At 40.4% G+C, this 18611-nt stretch overlaps 1 protein-coding gene and 1 pseudogene across 1 annotated transcript; one reads left to right on the top strand and one right to left on the bottom strand.

The window, feature by feature from the left end:
- The window catches only part of LOC114572210 (malonyl-CoA-acyl carrier protein transacylase, mitochondrial-like), a 27507-nt pseudogene continuing 8896 nt past the window's right edge, over positions 1-18611 (bottom strand).
- Positions 11310-12555, top strand: LOC114572209 (alpha-2A adrenergic receptor-like). Its single transcript, XM_028603715.1, has one exon. It carries the CDS (start codon positions 11310-11312, stop codon positions 12513-12515), a length of 1206 nt encoding a protein of 401 aa, XP_028459516.1. The 3' UTR covers positions 12516-12555.

Raw genomic sequence — 18611 nt, forward strand, 5'->3', positions numbered from 1 at the left:
TGCCATCTTCTGGAGTTAGTTAACTCCTACAGCGTCCAGTATGTCAGCTCTACACAGCTTCTGGTACTCCACAATGATAAAGATACAAAAAAAACTGTTGCATGAGCCCTTACAATGTGATGTGTGTGCCGTTTAGGTTGCTGTGTCCAATTCTTAGCCTGCTTATTTTCAGGCATGAAAACGGGTCAGGGGTGAAAAAGGTGAGAAGGATATATCCCCTCTAGGGGGGTCCGGGGGCATGCTCCCCCAGAAGAAAATTTTAAATATTCCATATTTTAAAGCATCAATCTGATGCATTTTGAGATGCATTTTTGGCCAACCAACAGTGTAATATTTCAATATGCGCTCATTAAAGTTAATTTGACTGGCAAAACAGTTAAAGTCCTTCTTACATTACATACATTTTATTTAGCCTATAGTCTTTACTGTAAAATAAATGCATTGTTGTGTTTAATAAAAATATTTTAATAGAGAAAGTATAAAATTTTATTTTGTTACATTGTTAAGAAGACCCTAAGTGAACTTCATATCAAATGCCATGTTGGGCTATACACTTCTACTTTGCCGTTTTTCAGTCTGGAGAAGTCATGTGATGCAGCCTAACATCACACAGTGTGTCATCACCGTAGACATACACACACAAAGATCCCAGTTTTAAATATCTGTACATATTCATGTCTAATGTAAAATGTTAATGTCTTTACATTTTTATTAGAATATACTTTTAGTTTTATATTGCTTAATAACCATGCAAATAGATGTATAAAATTATATAAACCCATCCTAATATTGTGTTAATGTACTGTACATATAACTGTTTATTGTGTTTTGTCTGATCCTTTGGCAACATTGTTATTGAAACATTCATGCCAATGAAGCCCCTTGAATTGAATTGATAAGGAACATGTTCTATATGATCTATGGTCATCACATTCTGGAACTTGTCATGCAGAGTGACATCACAGTGTGACACATTCTAAACCTTTGATGGCATTCCATGGTTCGGTTTAGAATACAACCCTGGGTTCTTACAGGCAGTTAACAGTCTGATCTCGTGAACGACGCATCTCTTTGTGTGACAGAGTTCAAAACATCCGTACAACAACGACAAAGCAATACTACTCTACACTGCAATACTCCACTATCGCAACAAATACTTTTGTTCAGCGATCATGGCAACGATGCCGGCGACAGTGGTCTGCCCAACTCCCAGCGTACAGCTCGAGGATCTGAAAAAAGACCAACTGGAAACTCAAGAACGAATCACCCAGCTGGTCTCCGAAAATGCTGGCCTGGAAGAAGAGAAAATGAGAATCCTGACGGCTCTACGTTCAGAGAGAACCATAAGGAAAAACGCCCAAAAGGAGAGTAAAATCAAGGAGAAGGAGAAAAATGAAGAGATTCGCTATCTCAGAGAAAGTTTGAAGGCAGTCAAACTCCACTGGAGTGGTGAGTTCAACCGGGTCGTCGGGCTCTTGAAACAGGAGCAAAAGAGGAACAGAGAGACCCAGGAGAAGATGATTAATGATATATTATCAAACATACCAAACCAGAATTTGATGGACAAGGACGCAAAGCTCCAAACTCTGGCAGAGGACAACGATAGGAAGTTGAGCCATGTCATCCAGGAAAAGGATGATCTGATCAACAAAATAACGGAGGAAAAGACGGCTCTAGAAGTGAAGTATTTGGAGAGCGAAGCCAAGTTCATGGACAAGGAAAGGCAGATCATCCAGAGGGAGGCAGAGTTTGAAACAAAACTCGCCACTCTGGAAGACCAAATGACGTGTGAGCTCGCTGCAAAAGAGGAGAGCTTGGAGAAACGGCATAGGCTGGAAAGAGAGAGCAGAGAGATGGAGTGGAACAACAAAGAGAGCCAAATGGAGAATGAAATCAAGCTCTTAAAAGAGAAAATCTCTGCTCTTCAGGTACAAAACCACAGCCTCCAGGAGCTTGAAAAGATGAATGGAAGGATGGAGAAGGAGTGGATTACCAAAGAGAGCCAATTGGAGAATGAAATCAAGCTCCTAAAAGCGCAAAACTCTGAACTTCAGGTCAACCTCCTTAGCATGCAGGAGCTAGCTGAAAAAACAGACAAGGAGAAGGCCAGAATGAAAAAGGAGGAAGACAAGGCCAAGAAGGCGGCAGAAAAGAGGCTGAAAAAGGAGAGGAAAGTGGAGGAGGAGCGAGAGAGTAAACAGAGGGAGGAAAATAGGAAGCAAGAGAAGGAAGAATTGAAAAAACAGAAGAAGGAAAAAGAGGAGCTGGAGAAAAAAGTCAAGAAAGAGAGGAAGGAGCAGGCGAAAAGAGAGAAGGAGGGATTGAAAAGACAGAAGAAAGAAAAGGAGGCAAGAGTGACGGAAGAGGAGCAGAAGGATTAACACCATCAACCTTTCTCTCCACTTCACCTCGACTCCCCTCCCCCCCCAAAAAAAACAAACTGGGTGATCCGGTTACCTGCCACATTTCAAAGACTTGCAGGTTAAAATAGTGCTGGTGTACTCCAGGTGATCTGGTTATCTGCCACATTTCAAAGACTTGCAGGTTAAAATTTAAAAATAGTGTTGGTGTACTCCGGGTGATCCAGTTTCACTGCCACACTTCAATTATTAAAATGTCTTTTTTTTTCTGAATGAATCTCATATCTGTGCATTTGTCTTTTTAAATGGGTTCAATAAAAACACACATCTGTGAAAACCTGACCGCAAATGTTTCACATATTTACCTTTTTTGATTGAACTGAAGATGATCTTTCATTTTCACCTTAAAAAGGACAATTCCAGCACAAAATGAACCTAGGGGTTAATAACATATGTGTACCCAGTCGACCCTTCTCTGCTAATCGAATGTGTATTTATCTTGAAACAAGCTAGCGCGAACCAGCGATTAGCTGCTAACGCTACCTTTCGGGGCGGAGGGTAAATCACTATTTTATACCACTAACAAGGCTCAAAATAGCACCACACTTTAAAGGTAGCATAACGAGGGTCCCTACATGTAAACCGTAGCATTGAGAACTTTGTAAGTGTACAGACAGTTTATTAAAAAGACAAATTATAAAGACAGTAGCGTTCATGTTTACATGTGGGTGGCATCTTGGAAAACAGTCATGACCAGTCGACTCACAAACGCTGTGTTTGAGCTATGTTACTGGTAACTGGTTGCGTTCGTCGTTTGACTGATGGTGACTTCGAGATGGTAGCGTTAGCAGCTAATCACTGGTTTGCGCTAGCTTGTCTCAAGCTAAATACACATTTGATTAGCATGAAAACATATTCCAGAGAACGGTCGACTTGGTACACATATGTTATTAGGTTCATTTTGCGCCTTTTTTTGAATTGTCCTTTAACACAATATGAAGTGATTCTGGAGTCTAAGGGCACATTTACACCTTTTGATGTTTTTTAACAGTCACTGGTTCACACCTTTAATTCTGTAGACTCTGTGCGATTCGGGGTTGCAGTTGTAACATTGTTGCGTTTATCACGTTCATTTAGCCAGCGGCTAGAGCGGCAAAATCCAACGATTTTTAGCTTACTATCAAACTACAAAGAAACTGGTTTAGAGCAAGCTGTTGGGCAGTTTAAAGGGGTGGTTTTACAGATTGTTAATGCTTCCCAAAGTGGGTGTTTTAAGGGCAGGCCATGGGTGCCACAAGAATGGTTCATTTTACATTTTTTACAGTACACTTTTAATATTCTTTCACTATATATAAAAAACAAGGTAACATTCACATTTATATTATATTTCCAAACATATAAAATTGGAAGAAATAAGGAAAAAAACATGGAAATCATTAAATTACCATAACACATAAGACCATGAAGAAAGTTTGACTGACCTCCACCTGTCTGAGCACCTCTCTGAGGGGTTCAGTAGCTGACTCCATCAGCTCGGTGTGAAAAGCCCCGCTGACTGGGAGAGGTTTGGTCCTCACGAACTGGAGACGTCGGGAATTTTGCTGGAGGAAATCCAGAGCCTGATGAGACAACACAGTTATGATGAAAGAGATATCACAAGAGGATTCTATCTTATTTATCTCAAACAATCAACAATGTTGCAAAGAAAATTTTGTATTAAATTAAAACCACAAAAAAAAAACACAAACAATCAGAATTTGCCAAAAAATGTAAAAAGGATTAGTTCGAAAATGAGCAGGCAGAAGCAAATAGCTTATTTGGGCCTGCCCCTACGCCACAATATCATTATTACAAAACAAATAGATATGCAAATACAGCATACAATCTTTCAGATCTTCCAATAACTTACAAGGGGGGGGTTCTTTTTTACATAAATATTTGTTTCTACTACTATGGGCTAACAATTAACATAGAAATAATCTGACATACATTTAAATGCCCTCTGTAAATAGACAGTATTAAATGCTGGCGCTGGTAGGGGCAGTAAATAACAACTTGACCTACTTTCACTTAACTACAGTGCCGTAAAGTCTAGACTCAATCAGATGTCCGTGATCTGCTTAACGACAGGAAAGTGGAACGTTTGCCTTTAACAGAGCGACAGTAATAACCTAATATACCATTACTGAGTTTAAACTACATTCTCGGTTATATTAGCACGGAATAACGCATTCAATAAACAGAAACCCAACTCTGCACATGAACAGATGCGCAGTATTAGCTCACACATTAAATAGCACCCTCGTGAATTAGCCTACTGTTGCTAACGTACATTCACAAATCCTACATAACCTTGTCATCAGACTTACTTATTCATGCATGCACACAGTAGTATCCACAAAGGTAGTCCAATGAGGGGATAAAGGAAAGTGTGATAGCGTTCTACGTTAGCGCTTTTTTCTCTCTCGCTCAAGACAGCTGTGTCCAACCCGAGGCGCAGAGCATGGTTACCGCATGGTGATACGTTACTAGTCCAGGTAGCGTTTGTCTGACAGGGTGGGGGGGCGTGGCATCACAATGGTGGCTCTCCATCGTGATGCCGGTCAACCATCACGATGGAAGATGATATCGTCCATCGGCACAACCCTATTTCCATTCCTATGTTTCGGTCTATTATTTTTGTGTATTGGTCAATTAATGATTTCTTTAATCTATTTTTGAACTAATGATAAAACAACAAGGATGTAAAGGATTTGTTGTGGTACATTATATGGTCATCCTAAGGCTGCCATAATGCTCCATACCTTTTGGTGCCCTGCAATGACCCTACCATCGGGGAACAGATAGTTGGCCACAGAGCAAACTGGCTCCTTGATCCCCAGGCTTGTGCAGTGCTCTTTAGCCTGCACACAGGCATATTTATACTGGGCCTGTGGCCTACCGATGACTGACAGCATCCCACTAGCAACCAGCTCAGATGCTTTCTGCATGGCCTCTGCACGGACCTTCACCGCATACAGAGCTAGAAGACACATAGGGGGTCATGTATTATATTTCTTTTAACTGAGCAACATCTTTGTCATGTACAAGTTAAGAAACACGTTTACCTTCTGCATTGTTCATGGCACCAGAAAAAACCAGGGCAGCAAACTCTCCAACGCTGAAACCCGCAGCAGCAACACACGTCTCAATGGCCTGTGGACAGAAGTGTAGAGAGTTTAAAAAATATATATACTAAATAAGATGTTTTACCCAAGGGCGTAACTTTGGGTTCGACAATGGGGGGGTTGAGATCTCTACTTTTGAGCCAAATAGAAATTTTGAGCATATCAAACACTAGAGATGCACCGATAGACCGGCCGGTGACCGGAATTCGGCCGGTTTTCACGTGCTCGGCCATGACCAGCAACCGGCAGGTCAGTCTGACGTATGCTGATTTCATGCCGGTCGTGATTGGATATGAAAAGAAGGAAATAGTTCTAATATTGCATTTTAGATGTGTGTGAATTTTCCACTTCAGGAGTAATTTATATAGTTCTATTTTATAGCGATCCATTATCTGTTCAAATTTTCTAAGTTCTGTGCAAAATGTTCTATTAAAGAAAAGATAGAAAATAAATATTAGTGTGTGCTGTAAAGTGGTTAGAAAAAATGAAATCTGAATCGGCTAAAATCGGTATGAGATGGCCCATAACTCAAAGAAAATTGGAAATCGGCCTAGAAAGTTGTAATCGGTGCATCTCTATTAAACACTTCTTTTCCTGAATTCTGGTGAACGTTTTTGCAACAATGTGTGCCTTTTCTGCAACAAATTATGGTGCAAATGTCTTTAATTATTTAAAAGGAAATTATTATTAATGGTTTTGATTATGGGGGGTTGTACCACCCCCCTGTAAATTAGCCAATGGTTTTACCCATTACTATTTTTACTCAATTAAGATTTTGAATGCAGGGTTTTTACTTTTAATACATATTTGTATATTGTACTTAATCTATCGAAATACTTCTTTCACCACTGCAAAAAAAACTGCTGTTGATCAATTATAGATTATTAAAATCAGACAGCCACCTTGGGATTTTTGTGGTTGAGCCTCTCTACCGCAGCCAGTGAAGTGACAAACACTGGCGGCTGACAGTGAGTGAATCATCTTCATCAGCTCCTCCTCGGGGCCCTCCAGGCACAGAGACAGCTTCTGGGCCATCCTTGAACATTTCCTTAACGTTAGGGTACTTCAAAAGTCCTCTACCCATACCCACAAACTGGCTGCCCTGGCCGGGGAAGAGGAGAACGGAGCAATCGCTGGGGTCTTTCCTGGGTCTCAGCTCCATCGCAGGCGGCTTGCTTCCCAGGAGAAGAGGGGGTTTTGGGTGGAGGGTGGGGACCTCCATCCTGGGAGCCAAGGTGGCTGCTGGACGGTCTCCTGCTCCCAGAGACCAGCGACCTCAACTTCCCTCTGGAGGCTGCTGTCGCGACAACCACTGATGGCAACATGGCGTCACCTAATGATGTCTTCACGGATTAAGAAAGACCCATAATCTGCCTGGAAAAACTGTAAAAACAAAATACAGAAGTAGGCTACAATAAAAAGGTATTAATATCTTTAAAAAAAAATATATATATATATATATATATATATATATATATATATATATAATATATTTTCACTTTATGTATTGTTTGCATTTTGTATTTGTATTTTTGGTTTTATCTTAGAATAAAATGTTATTGTCCCACCAATTCTTTCCCATTAAGACACAGTAAAACGGAACCAATAAACATAACACAATATGGAATAATAAACTATTACTATAAAATATTGATTGCATATATGGTACAATGAATTCCTTATGTTTTTTTGTTTATCAAAAGTGTCCCCCAGAAGGTGCTTTCTGACTTAATTTTTTATTCTTATTTATTGCTATTATTATTATTATTTTGGTTCTTTCATAATTATCAGCTCTGTGTCAATGTCATGGTTAATTTAACAACTTTTAGAGTAACACTTTTCATTTTTTGGGTGAGTTTTCAGGCTTACATAGATTTACATAGTCTTACTGCACTTCTCAGTACTTTGTATTATTAAAATACACAAAGCTACAGTATATAGACCACCAAAAAAAGTAAACCCTTCTATCTTGCGCAATGTTGAAACCATCTGTATTTAAAAAAAAAGTGTTTTCTTTTACATTTATTACTTACATACATAACTTCCTGTGAGTTCAGTTATCATGTTGTGACAGAGAACTTGCAAGAGAAGAGTGACTGATGTTGAATTCAAATCAGCTTCAGGAAGTCTGATGTTAATTGAGACATTTTGTAGGAGAGAGAATATAGTAATTCAAATGTGTTACCCAGGAAAATGACCAATATCACAAAATGACATTTTATCATTCACCAATAAACTTTATTGTACAAAATTTTAACTTGCTCTTTCTGTTTTGTTCCCCTACTTCTTAACATACACAGTACTCCTTTTTAGATTGAGTGTTAAAGGTGCTCTAAGTGATGTGTGTGCAAAGTGTGTTCAGGGGACAGGCAGCTAGCGGATAGTGAGGAGATGTTTGCTTGAGATGTGGCAAAAAATGTTGTAGCCTAAAAAACACGTCACATCACTTAGAGCACCTTTAATGTCTCCTTTTTATTGTGTTATCCCATCGCCAGTGTTTCCTCTATGTTGATTTTGTAGTGGTGGCCCACCATGGCAAAATTTCTGCCACCACAGTATCAGAAATAGGGCTGTACAAACAATGTAGTCGCGGTTGCCTTTTTTCTTCGGACAGACCTGCCCCCACTGCTAAAAAAAAAATCCTAAAAGGAAACACTGCATCGCTGTTGCCACTGTTGAGGTACACTTTTCACTCTGATTTTGATCATTTAATATTGACTTTAACAGTTGGCAAAAGACTTCCTTGTGACAACAAGAAAGATCAGATCAAGTACAAAGAAGAGTGATAGCGTGCCCAGCGGCACTACTCGCATTATATCTTCAGTATGCGGATCATGTTCCCATACTGGTATACACCTATAATAAAGTGCAAGTGTGAGACACTTCTGTGTCTACTGTGACTATAGCCATACCATATGACTAATGGTTGGTGTTGTGATCTGTATCTTAACATTTTTACATTAAACGTACAATATGTAACTTTCTGCCGCTAGGGGTCTCTCAACCAAAACAATGGACGGTGAAACTGGACTTTTGATGACGTTGGGAAGTTGGAATTATGGGAGTTTTTAGTGTTAAACACCTTCGCTGCCGGTTAGAATGCATTAGTTCACGGACGAGTTTACCCATTCAAGTTTATTCACGTTACGTTTAGTAACGTTTATTCATGTTATTGTAATTAAATAGCTGCAGTTTCCCCAACATAATTACGTTTTTCTTGATTAGATTTTTATTTGTAGCTGACCAGTTAGCTAGTGAGCCAGCAAGCTAACAGTAGCCAGTAGCTAAAACACAAAATATTTCACACATCAATGTCAGCTTTTGGATGGTTTCGACACCGGGTCGGACGGGGTTTGTTGTAACGCTAGCTAGCTACTAAATGAGGCTGAGAGACGGGTGTGGGTGGGGATTGTCGGGGAAATCTCCGCGATAGCGACCCAGGACGTTCGGTGCCTGTTGTGCACCAGCAGAACATCTCCCAGCTGCCCGGAATTTTCTCCCCTTCACTTTTCAGTAATCTTAACTTTTCGTTTTGGTGCTTAACCCACCTTTTGTCGGGTTAATTTAGCTAACTGTAAAGACAGCTAAACGCAAAGGGGGGAGAAATTCGGCAGGGAGGAGATTTTTGGCACATACACCGGTAGCGCTACGGAGATGTAGCTAGCTACCGCTATGGATGGCCGCTGTTGTGACTCGGTGCTGGGTCTGATATAGTCTGTTTCCCGACGTTTAATTAAACTGCCGTTAGCGTCGTAAGCACCAGGCACTGGAGATAAGTTCTGGCCGGGGGATTGCTGTAATGAAAGTAGCTGGCTGATAGCTGACTGGGGGCTAACGGTAACTAGCTAGCTATATGTCCCGGGGCTGTTGTCAGCTGTCATCCCGACTGAGTCTCTCTGCGTCGGGGGAGTGAGGCAGACAGACCGGGGTGTGCTAGCTGGCTAAATTAGCATTAGATTAATCATCTATCTATACAGCTAACGTTAACGTTACTAGTGAAGTTATTTGTGGGTTAGCTCAGTCCTGTTAGCTGTGGTCGAAACAGTCATACTAAAAATAACTTTATTAGTGTGTTGAACGATGTTGTAACCTCAATGTTACCCACAAAGCATTAGCATCAACGTTAGCACATTGTTAAGCTGGTATTGATATTGAACTTTCCAAATAGATAACGTCTCTGTTGTATTACTGTGATAAAAAGTGGGATATAACACATTGACATTTGGTGGAAACATTTGGGATAGTGTAAGAACACAACTCATAAAAATATATAACATAGGTATGGTCATTTTTAGACATTTTAAAGCAGAAATGTTACATATTGTACCTTTAAGTCAAAGGCTACTAATGGACCTCAATCCTGATTACACTCTCTCACACACACACACACACACACACACACACACACACACACACACACACACACACACACACACACACACACACACACACACACACACACACACACACACACACACACACACACACACACACACACACTAAGTAACCAAGAAGTTTCTATAATAATTAGCATTTTCTTGAAATAATACCAGCCTCTTAAAAATTATTTAGATGAAACAGTTTTACAGGGAGGGGGAAATGATACTGAACTTACAGTATACACACACAAGTAGACATAGTCACCAGTAGACATGGCTTTGTATTACGCAATCACAAGCAACAAAGGTTGGGAACCACTGCCATAGATCACTGCTACATAAATAGGTGTGCTTCTCTATTCAAACAATACATATTACGATAATAACAAGCTATGCTCCAACAAAACACACCAGACTTTGTACTTGGATGTCAGATGACTAAGGTGTAGCAAAGAGATGCCACGATGTCATGATTATACTTGTGTATCAAATACACAAAATGTCTGTGTTTTTGATTTATACTACTTTTGCAAATTTTGTCTAGGTAAACATTTTATTCCTGTAAATGTACTGCTCTTACTCTTGCACTACTAGCGACTGATCTCTTCAGTAAGTGTCTCTGATGCTCTCTACAGATTTAGGTATTTCAAGCTTTTTTTTTTTTTTTTTTTATCTGATATGTTCATAAGGTAGAATTGCTAAACTATAGAGAGTACTCTTAATCAATTCTAGTTTAATAAACTACAGATATTACTTCTATAAATCAAAACATACTGTTAATGTCATAATCAGCCAATGGTTTCAGGGACTGGGAGCAACACTAAATTGCTTTTAAATCTCCAGCAGCAGATGAACCCCGCCCATTCCGGATCTCACTGAAGTGGAGCCAGCATCACAGATCCTCAGCGTCAGATCAGGCTAATATAAAAAGACGTACTCTCCACTTCAGCCACAACAGACGACAAGATCTCCCTGAGCCTATCGACAATGTAAGTCTGTTTTATGAAATGTCTTCCAAGGGACTTGACTGCAAGTTTTTTTATCCTAAAATGTTGGTGGATGAAGAATTCTTTTTTTAAAGAATAGATCCATTTTTAAAACCATCTAATGTGGGAAACTGGGAATAAATCAAAGTTCCTTTTATTCTTAAATATTTTTTTTTTTTTTAAATCTTTTTAACTTAAAGAAACATTTCTCATGATTTTTCTCTGTTGGTGTCTATTTTCTCACTGATAAAGAGGAAAGAAGCAACAAAATCTTTCAGTGAACAAAATGAAAAGACTAAATTCTCTGATGCCGTGTTCTTGAATGGATGATATTAATAGACTGCTGGCAAACACAGCCTCCAACCCTCCTAAAAGAGCACTGTTCAGACAGTCTCATCGACATCACAGCTCATCCTGATGGGTTATCTTAACTTCACCAGCGGAAATGAGACTTTGCCTGGCAGGCACCCTTATACTGTGCAGACCTCTGTGCCTTTAACGATCCTGGTGGGTATCCTCATTCTGCTGACTGTGTTTGGCAATGTCATGGTAGTTATTGCTGTGATCACAAGCCGTGCCCTGAGAGCACCTCAGAACTTGTTTTTAGTCTCTCTGGCATGTGCAGACATTTTGGTTGCCACCTTAGTGATGCCATTCTCTTTAGCAAATGAACTGATGGGTTACTGGTACTTTGGTAAAGTGTGGTGTGAAATCTACCTGGCTTTGGATGTGCTCTTCTGCACCTCATCCATCGTTCACCTGTGTGCAATCAGTTTGGACAGATACTGGTCCGTCTCTCAAGCGATCGAGTACAACCAGAGGAGGACACCGGGCAGGATTAAATGCACAGTCTTTATAGTTTGGGTGCTGGCGGCGATCATTTCATTCCCTCCGCTTATCACAATGAAAAAGGATGAGGGTAAAAAAGACAGCCCTGAATGTAAAATTAATGAGAAGAAATGGTACATCATATTTTCCAGCACTGCCTCTTTTTTTGCACCCTGCCTCATCATGATTATGGTGTATGTTAGAATATACCAAATTGCCAAGAAAAGAACAAGAGCCCTGCCAGGTGAAAGGCAGAAAGAATATGGCAATCCAGAAGGCACCATGTGTGGTTTGGACACCCTGGGGAGAAAAGACAGAGAAGGGGGGGAGATGGAAGAGGGGGACGGTAGAGAGATCAACGGACTAGACGTGGAGGAAGAACCCTCCTCGTCTGATGGGAATGAAACCATCCTATGTTCCCTGAAGAAGAAGAGGGGCATGAGAATAACCAAAGTGGCTCAGATAAAGCCTAGAGAAACCTCTCCAAAGCCAGAGGTGCAGCCCTGTGGGAGAGCGAACAAGTGGAAAGGAAGGCAGTACAGAGAGAGGCGCTTCACATTTGTTCTGGCTGTGGTCATGGGAGTGTTTGTTCTCTGCTGGTTCCCCTTTTTCTTCACATACACGCTCACCGCCGTGTGTGACACCTGCTGTGTCCCAGAGATATTGTTCAAAATTTTTTTCTGGTTTGGTTACTGCAATAGCTCACTAAACCCGGTTATATACACTATATTCAACAATGACTTCCGGAGGTCTTTTAAAAAGATCCTTTGTACAAGAGACAGAAGAGGTTTATAAATGAGATTTTTATGCATGCATTTCAAAAACAGCATCTATATTCAGGCTCTTATCTGTGTAAATATTAGATTAAAAATATATTTATTGAATATTTAAAAAATGTGAAATGTAGCATGTTTTGCTTTTGTGTTTTAACATTTTGTTTATTTCAAATCAGTACATGTTTGTAATATTAAATCATGCAAACAAATTTTAATGTGCAATGTTTGTTTGACAGCTAGTATCACACTGTGGCTACCTGAGAGTTTACATTGTACAATTGTGACAACATGAATGATACATTTTCAACATGTATGTGTTCATTTGTAACCGTATTTAAGTCAGTCAACTATAAAATGTTATCTCTCATGGCTTGGGTACTCATGCTTTAAAGGCTGACTGACAGTGTCCTTTAGACACAGAAAAGAGGAAGATTAGTGTTGCACATTACTTCTGAAATAAAACTGGGACAGTGAAAATAATGTTTGTATCGTAATAAAGCAGACCTCTAGGGCTCACACATCACAGTACATGATGCAAACTTAATTTATCAACTTTTCAAATTGACAGACCATGGTCACGCAAGAAATGTTTTACTTGTGTTTGTTGTGCAATATGCTTCAAATACTGCAATCCACTGAAATGTCAATAGTTTGGAAACAAACATGGTCAATAATTTCATTATGACTGAAAACTGAATCGTGTGCTCATGACAGCAATTATTTTGCAAGATAATATATAAATGCCAAAATTACACACATTATTTGGAAAGTATGCCTCTGTCTATGTCATTGACCATCATCATGAAAGAAGACAGATTTAAAAAAGCAGAAAATTGTAAATGCTACAGTATTGCAAAAAAAGAAGAAGCAAAAAAACCTATTCATCTTTGTGTCATTGTACAAACAATAGGAAAAGGGACATGAAAGCAAATTGTACCCTAAAATGTTTCTCCCCATACCACCAACAATCGCCTTCATTCATAAGAAGCACGAGAACATGACAATTATGTGAAAAGAAAATTACGCCTAGGAGGTACGGGCGGCACTACAATATTGAATGGAGTTTATCATGAATTATAGTCCTTCATATCAGGATATCATTAAATCATCCCCTGGAGTCAAACAAAAACCATGCAGGGATAGAAATATGAGTGTGCTGCTGTGTGAAGTTAATATCCACACAAGCTTATCAACGTGGTGTACTCCTAGGTCTGATATCAGCACTCCCCCGTCTCTTCTCCTTTTTTAGCACATTGTTAAAAGCACTATAACTTTTCTTTACATCAACTTTTCTTTAACAACATTTTAGAGTCTGTGAACCTGGAATAAAGTAAATGCACCATCCATAATTGCTTCAACTTAGCAAACATTTCCACCAACCACCTCTCACACATACAGTAAATAACAGAGTGATTCCCATGACTTGCTCTCTGGGACTATGGTCTTTTGAGATTCCTGTGGTACACTTGTTTGGGTTCAACCATGTCTCAGAATCTTAAAATACAACATATTTTACTTACCACAAACGGTAAACTATAGACCAACTGCATTGCTGATAGAGTTCCCACGAACAATCTGACACGAGAAATAAAAACATTGGTACTTGAGGCTTTGTGGCAATGAGAATTTATCAAAGATAAATCTATTTCCGCAAGGTTGTTTAATCATTACGAGGCTTTGTTAGGATTGAGGGTGACAGTTGGTTTCAATATGTTTATTCAGGAAAAAGCCCTGCCATAACAGCAGAAGAGTGCAAAAAAAAAGCATTATTATAGCCTAGTTGGTAGAATATTTTAACAGAAGTAGCTGTTTATAATACTAATATTGAGCAATCAACATTATGTAACATTTAAAATATTTCTACCTGGCCCTGATCCATGGCACTTCAATGTGTCTTGAAAGATTAAAGTGCAGTCATTGCAATCTGAAAGCATCTTTTTATTAAAATGATAACTATAATGGAGTTTGTCGCTATGCTTGAGCAGCAGGATACATAAGTTACATTTTTAAAGCACATACTCTCCAAGTAATAGAGATTAAATGCCAAAATACCCATAAACTTACTTGCCCAAAAAGAATAATGAAACAATGGAAATCATAAAACCTCATCATGAGACTCAGCAATATCTCGTGATTAGTTTGTTAAATGTAAACCACAAACACATTGGTGACCTATTGAATTAATCACGTGTTACTAAAGGTTTTCAAATTTGTAACGTTTCAGTGACATTTTGTTTTCAATCTTACAAGCCTCACTCCACATTACCATCAATTATAGTTGGTTACAAGCTGTAGTCATTACTCTCGTCTCAGCGTGTGCACACACACACACGTCCGCTTTCGCTGTCTGAAGAGAATGATTTATTTCCACTTCTACCACTTCAGAGCATCACGATTTATGCTTGTGACACCACAGCTTATGAACTATGCTTTATAAGCTGCTTCTGGCAGGCGTTCCCACAACTTTCACACAGTTCCCCAGTCAGTCTTCTCCATTTCCTTCTTATGTCTCCCGCCTACAGCTCAATAAGTGCTTTTTAAGGCTGCTAGTCATGTATCTCAAAGAGGCTGGTGAACGTAAAGGCAATTAAAGACCAAACAGAACAGACTGCATCTCAGACAGAGATTGTGCAGTCAGACAGAGGCATCGGGACTAGGGGTGGAAAGGTACACAGAAGTCACGGTTCGGTTCATACCTCGGTTCAGACATCACGGTTCGGTACAATGGAGGGGAAAAGCTAAACAAAAATGCAGAAGGCAATTTTTTTTATTGTGCATGTATCAGGCTGTACCACCTAGTGTCATACAATCTCTCCCCTGAGCTAGCTGCAACAGCCTGAAGTGTGTAAAGTAAGATGTAAACAGTAAACAATAAGTACCCCACATCATCTCCAGACTCCATCTGTAACTTGTAAACAAAATAAGACAATCAGCTATAAAACTGAAAATACAGCATCTCTGTTCTCTGCAAAGACAAACTAAATTAAAGCTGTGAGCAGCGATGGACGGGCCCTCGCGCCTCTGCGCGCGTCGGTGTTACCGGCAGACGCCGCTCCTTGCGACTGCACATTTGCGCGGCACTCAGACGCCGCAAATCGTCAACAATGAAAAGGGAACTTCCCGCCAAGTAGAACGATACCTCACACAAGATTCTACGTCATGCGGTTCATTAGCTGTGAAAGGGGGCGTGGCCAAAGCATAGGGGGCAGGTCAAACCATCACCAATAAAAAAGGAAGTCTCTGCTGAGTTCAATGATACCTCACACAAGACTCTACCTTAGATGGGTCAGCATTTATGAAAGGGGACGTGGCTTAAGCACAGGGGGCGGGACAAACCATCACCAATGAAGAAGGAAGTCTCTGCTGAGTTCAATGATACCTCACACAAGGGTTTACATCAATCAGGTCATTAGTTATAAAAGGGGGCGTGGCTTAAGCACAGGGGGCGGGCCAAACCATCACCAATTAAAAAGGAAGTCTGTGCTGAGTTCAATGACACCTCACACAAGGGTATACCTTAAACGGTTCAAATGTTATGAAAGGGGGCGTGGCTTGAGTAAGTGGGCGTGGTCATATTATAGGGGGCAGCTCAGTATCACATGTAGACCACACATTCTGAGTTTCATGTAAATCGGATGATTTTTGTCATATAAGGCGCATTTCATGTTGCCAGCAGGGGGCGCTATGACCAAAATTGAATTTTAGCCTGTAGGTGTCCTCAGGCCTGGACCCTTGTCAATCGTGAGAAATTTCGGTGAGATACGACAAAGTACACTCAAGTTACAACAACTTCTTTGTTCATCGCTAAACACTCAAAATGGCCGCCACGCCAGGCCCACACCGTCTGACGAAAAGTTTTTCTTTTAATAACTTTTCATCGTTAAGGTGTTGGGATAGTACAGTCCAAGTTTGAGGTCCATCGGATGAAATCTCTAGGAGGAGTTCGTTAAAGTATAGCACCTTGACTTTTAGGCCTACTTCCTGTTGCCACCAGGGGGCGCTATGACTTTAAGTAAATATCGGCCTTTATTTGTCCTCAGGGTTGGACTCCTATGAATCCTGAAAAGTTTTGAGCCAGTTGGACAACGTACACTCGAGTTACACCCACTTCCTGTTTCCGCGGCGAAACGCACAAAATGGCCACCACGCCCTATGACAAAAAGTTTTTCTTTTAACAACTTTTCATCTTTAACTTCTTAAGATGGTACAGACCGAGTTTGAAGTTGATCGGATGAAATTTCTAGGAGGAGTTCGTTAAAGTACGACATGTGGAAATGGCCAAAATCACACTAATTTCGAACATTTAATTCAAAATGGCGGACTTCCTGTTGGAGATAGGGTATGGCTCTAATGAAGTTTTCTGTACATCTTGACATGATACATATGTGTACCAAGTTTCGTGAGTCTACGTTAAACACACTGCAGGGGCTCAATTTTCTTAACTTTCTAGGGGGCGCTAGCGAGCCATTTTTGTGCGCCTATTCCCGAAACCCTTAAAATACGTAAATTTTCACCAGACTTGATGCGACCGCCAAATTTGGTGAGTTTTTGAATATATTAAGCCCCTCAAAAAGCCAATTAATTTGACGGGAAAATAATAATAATTCCTTCAGTTTCAATAGGGCCTTCGCCGCTGTCGGCGCTCAGACCCTAATTACCTGATTAATACAACGTTATCACGACGTAACCCGGCCTTTTTTCACTGCAGAAAGCTGCTCCCTGCCTGGCTAAAGCTAATATAGTTAGCCTGAAGAAACAAGGCGTCTGTCCCAACTAACGTTACGATTCGGAGCTGCGACGCTGGAAACGTAACACTTATCTACAACAGCAGTCTTATCCACCACTCTCTCGCCTGTACTACTGGAACTGACTGGGAAACCAAAGTTTTCCCAAACTTGCGATCTTAAAGAGGTCCTCTAACTCTTTAAACTGCATACATAGGCGGAGCTGGCGGCGCGCCAGAGCTTCAGAGCTAAGGCAGGGCTACAGATTAGGTGTCCCTAAAGAACCACGTATATAACAGTAGTTCCGCATAACATTAGTTCCGCATTAGATTCATTAATTTGCACTTGAGTTTTATTTATTTTTATACCGTGTATTCTCCGTGTAAATTCATGCACCGAACAATGACGCCCGTACCGTTTCGGTTCAATACGAATACATGTACCATTCCACCCCTAATCAGGACCATACTAACAAGTTTAAATCATATCTAGTGATGAATAGTGTTTTAATTGAATGTTGGGTCATTCCTTATGTATTGAGCACAATGCATCATGCACACTGGGGCATATACTACTTCCTCCCTCTTTAATTGATAAGGATGTGGGATAATCAAATAACATTGGCCCTCATTTATCAACCTAACGTAGAAACCAGCGCAGATATGAGCGCAGAAATCATCTTACGACAGGCTTCACGTGTGATTTATGAAACGTTCGTATCACACCAATCAGACTGTAACAATGGTTGTACATTGATAAATGCAGCGGCTGGAAACAATCGTAATTTAAACATCACGCCCCAATATATTCTCAGTTTTGAGGCCTCGCCCCTACAATTTACGACATGGCGAGACGTAATCCGGCTGAGAAGCGGCACTTTTCAGAGGTGGAGATTGAATTGATTGAGTGCTGGACCACCACCACGACCCTGTCTCCTGACAGCAGAGGGGCTGGGAAAACAAGCCGAAATAACTCGGTCAATGGCAGAAATAAATCGTTCACGACATAGAAATGAAAACCTGAATAATAAATAAAAATGTTGTGCATCGTCATGTTTCCTGTAGCCTATGAATATCATTGCCAAACATAACACTATAGGCTACCTTTTAAAAGCAAGGAATAATAATATCCTGTCTCCTTCAGTTGGGGCTGTTCTGGACACTGCTCTCTGGGCATCGGGTCATCTGGCTCCATCGCTACATTTATGGCACCCAGTTTCCCTGCAGTTGTTGTGCAGAACCCCACAGGCTATAACAATGTTGCAGACTTTTTCTGCCGTGTATAGGTTCCCCCCTCCCCCACCGATGCGAGCCATCTGCCCTTAAACAATCCAATGGAGCGCTCCACCGTGGCACGTGTGCACTATTGTACCGGCTCATAGAGGTCTTCTA

This window comes from Perca flavescens, chromosome 17 (genome assembly GCF_004354835.1).
Source record: "Perca flavescens isolate YP-PL-M2 chromosome 17, PFLA_1.0, whole genome shotgun sequence".
Taxonomy (NCBI): domain Eukaryota; kingdom Metazoa; phylum Chordata; class Actinopteri; order Perciformes; family Percidae; genus Perca; species Perca flavescens.

What these genes read in the sequence shown, in the direction of transcription:
- LOC114572209 (XM_028603715.1), top strand. Translation starts at nt 11,310, where the DNA reads ATGGGTTATCTTAACTTCACCAGCGGAAATGAGACTTTGCCTGGCAGG.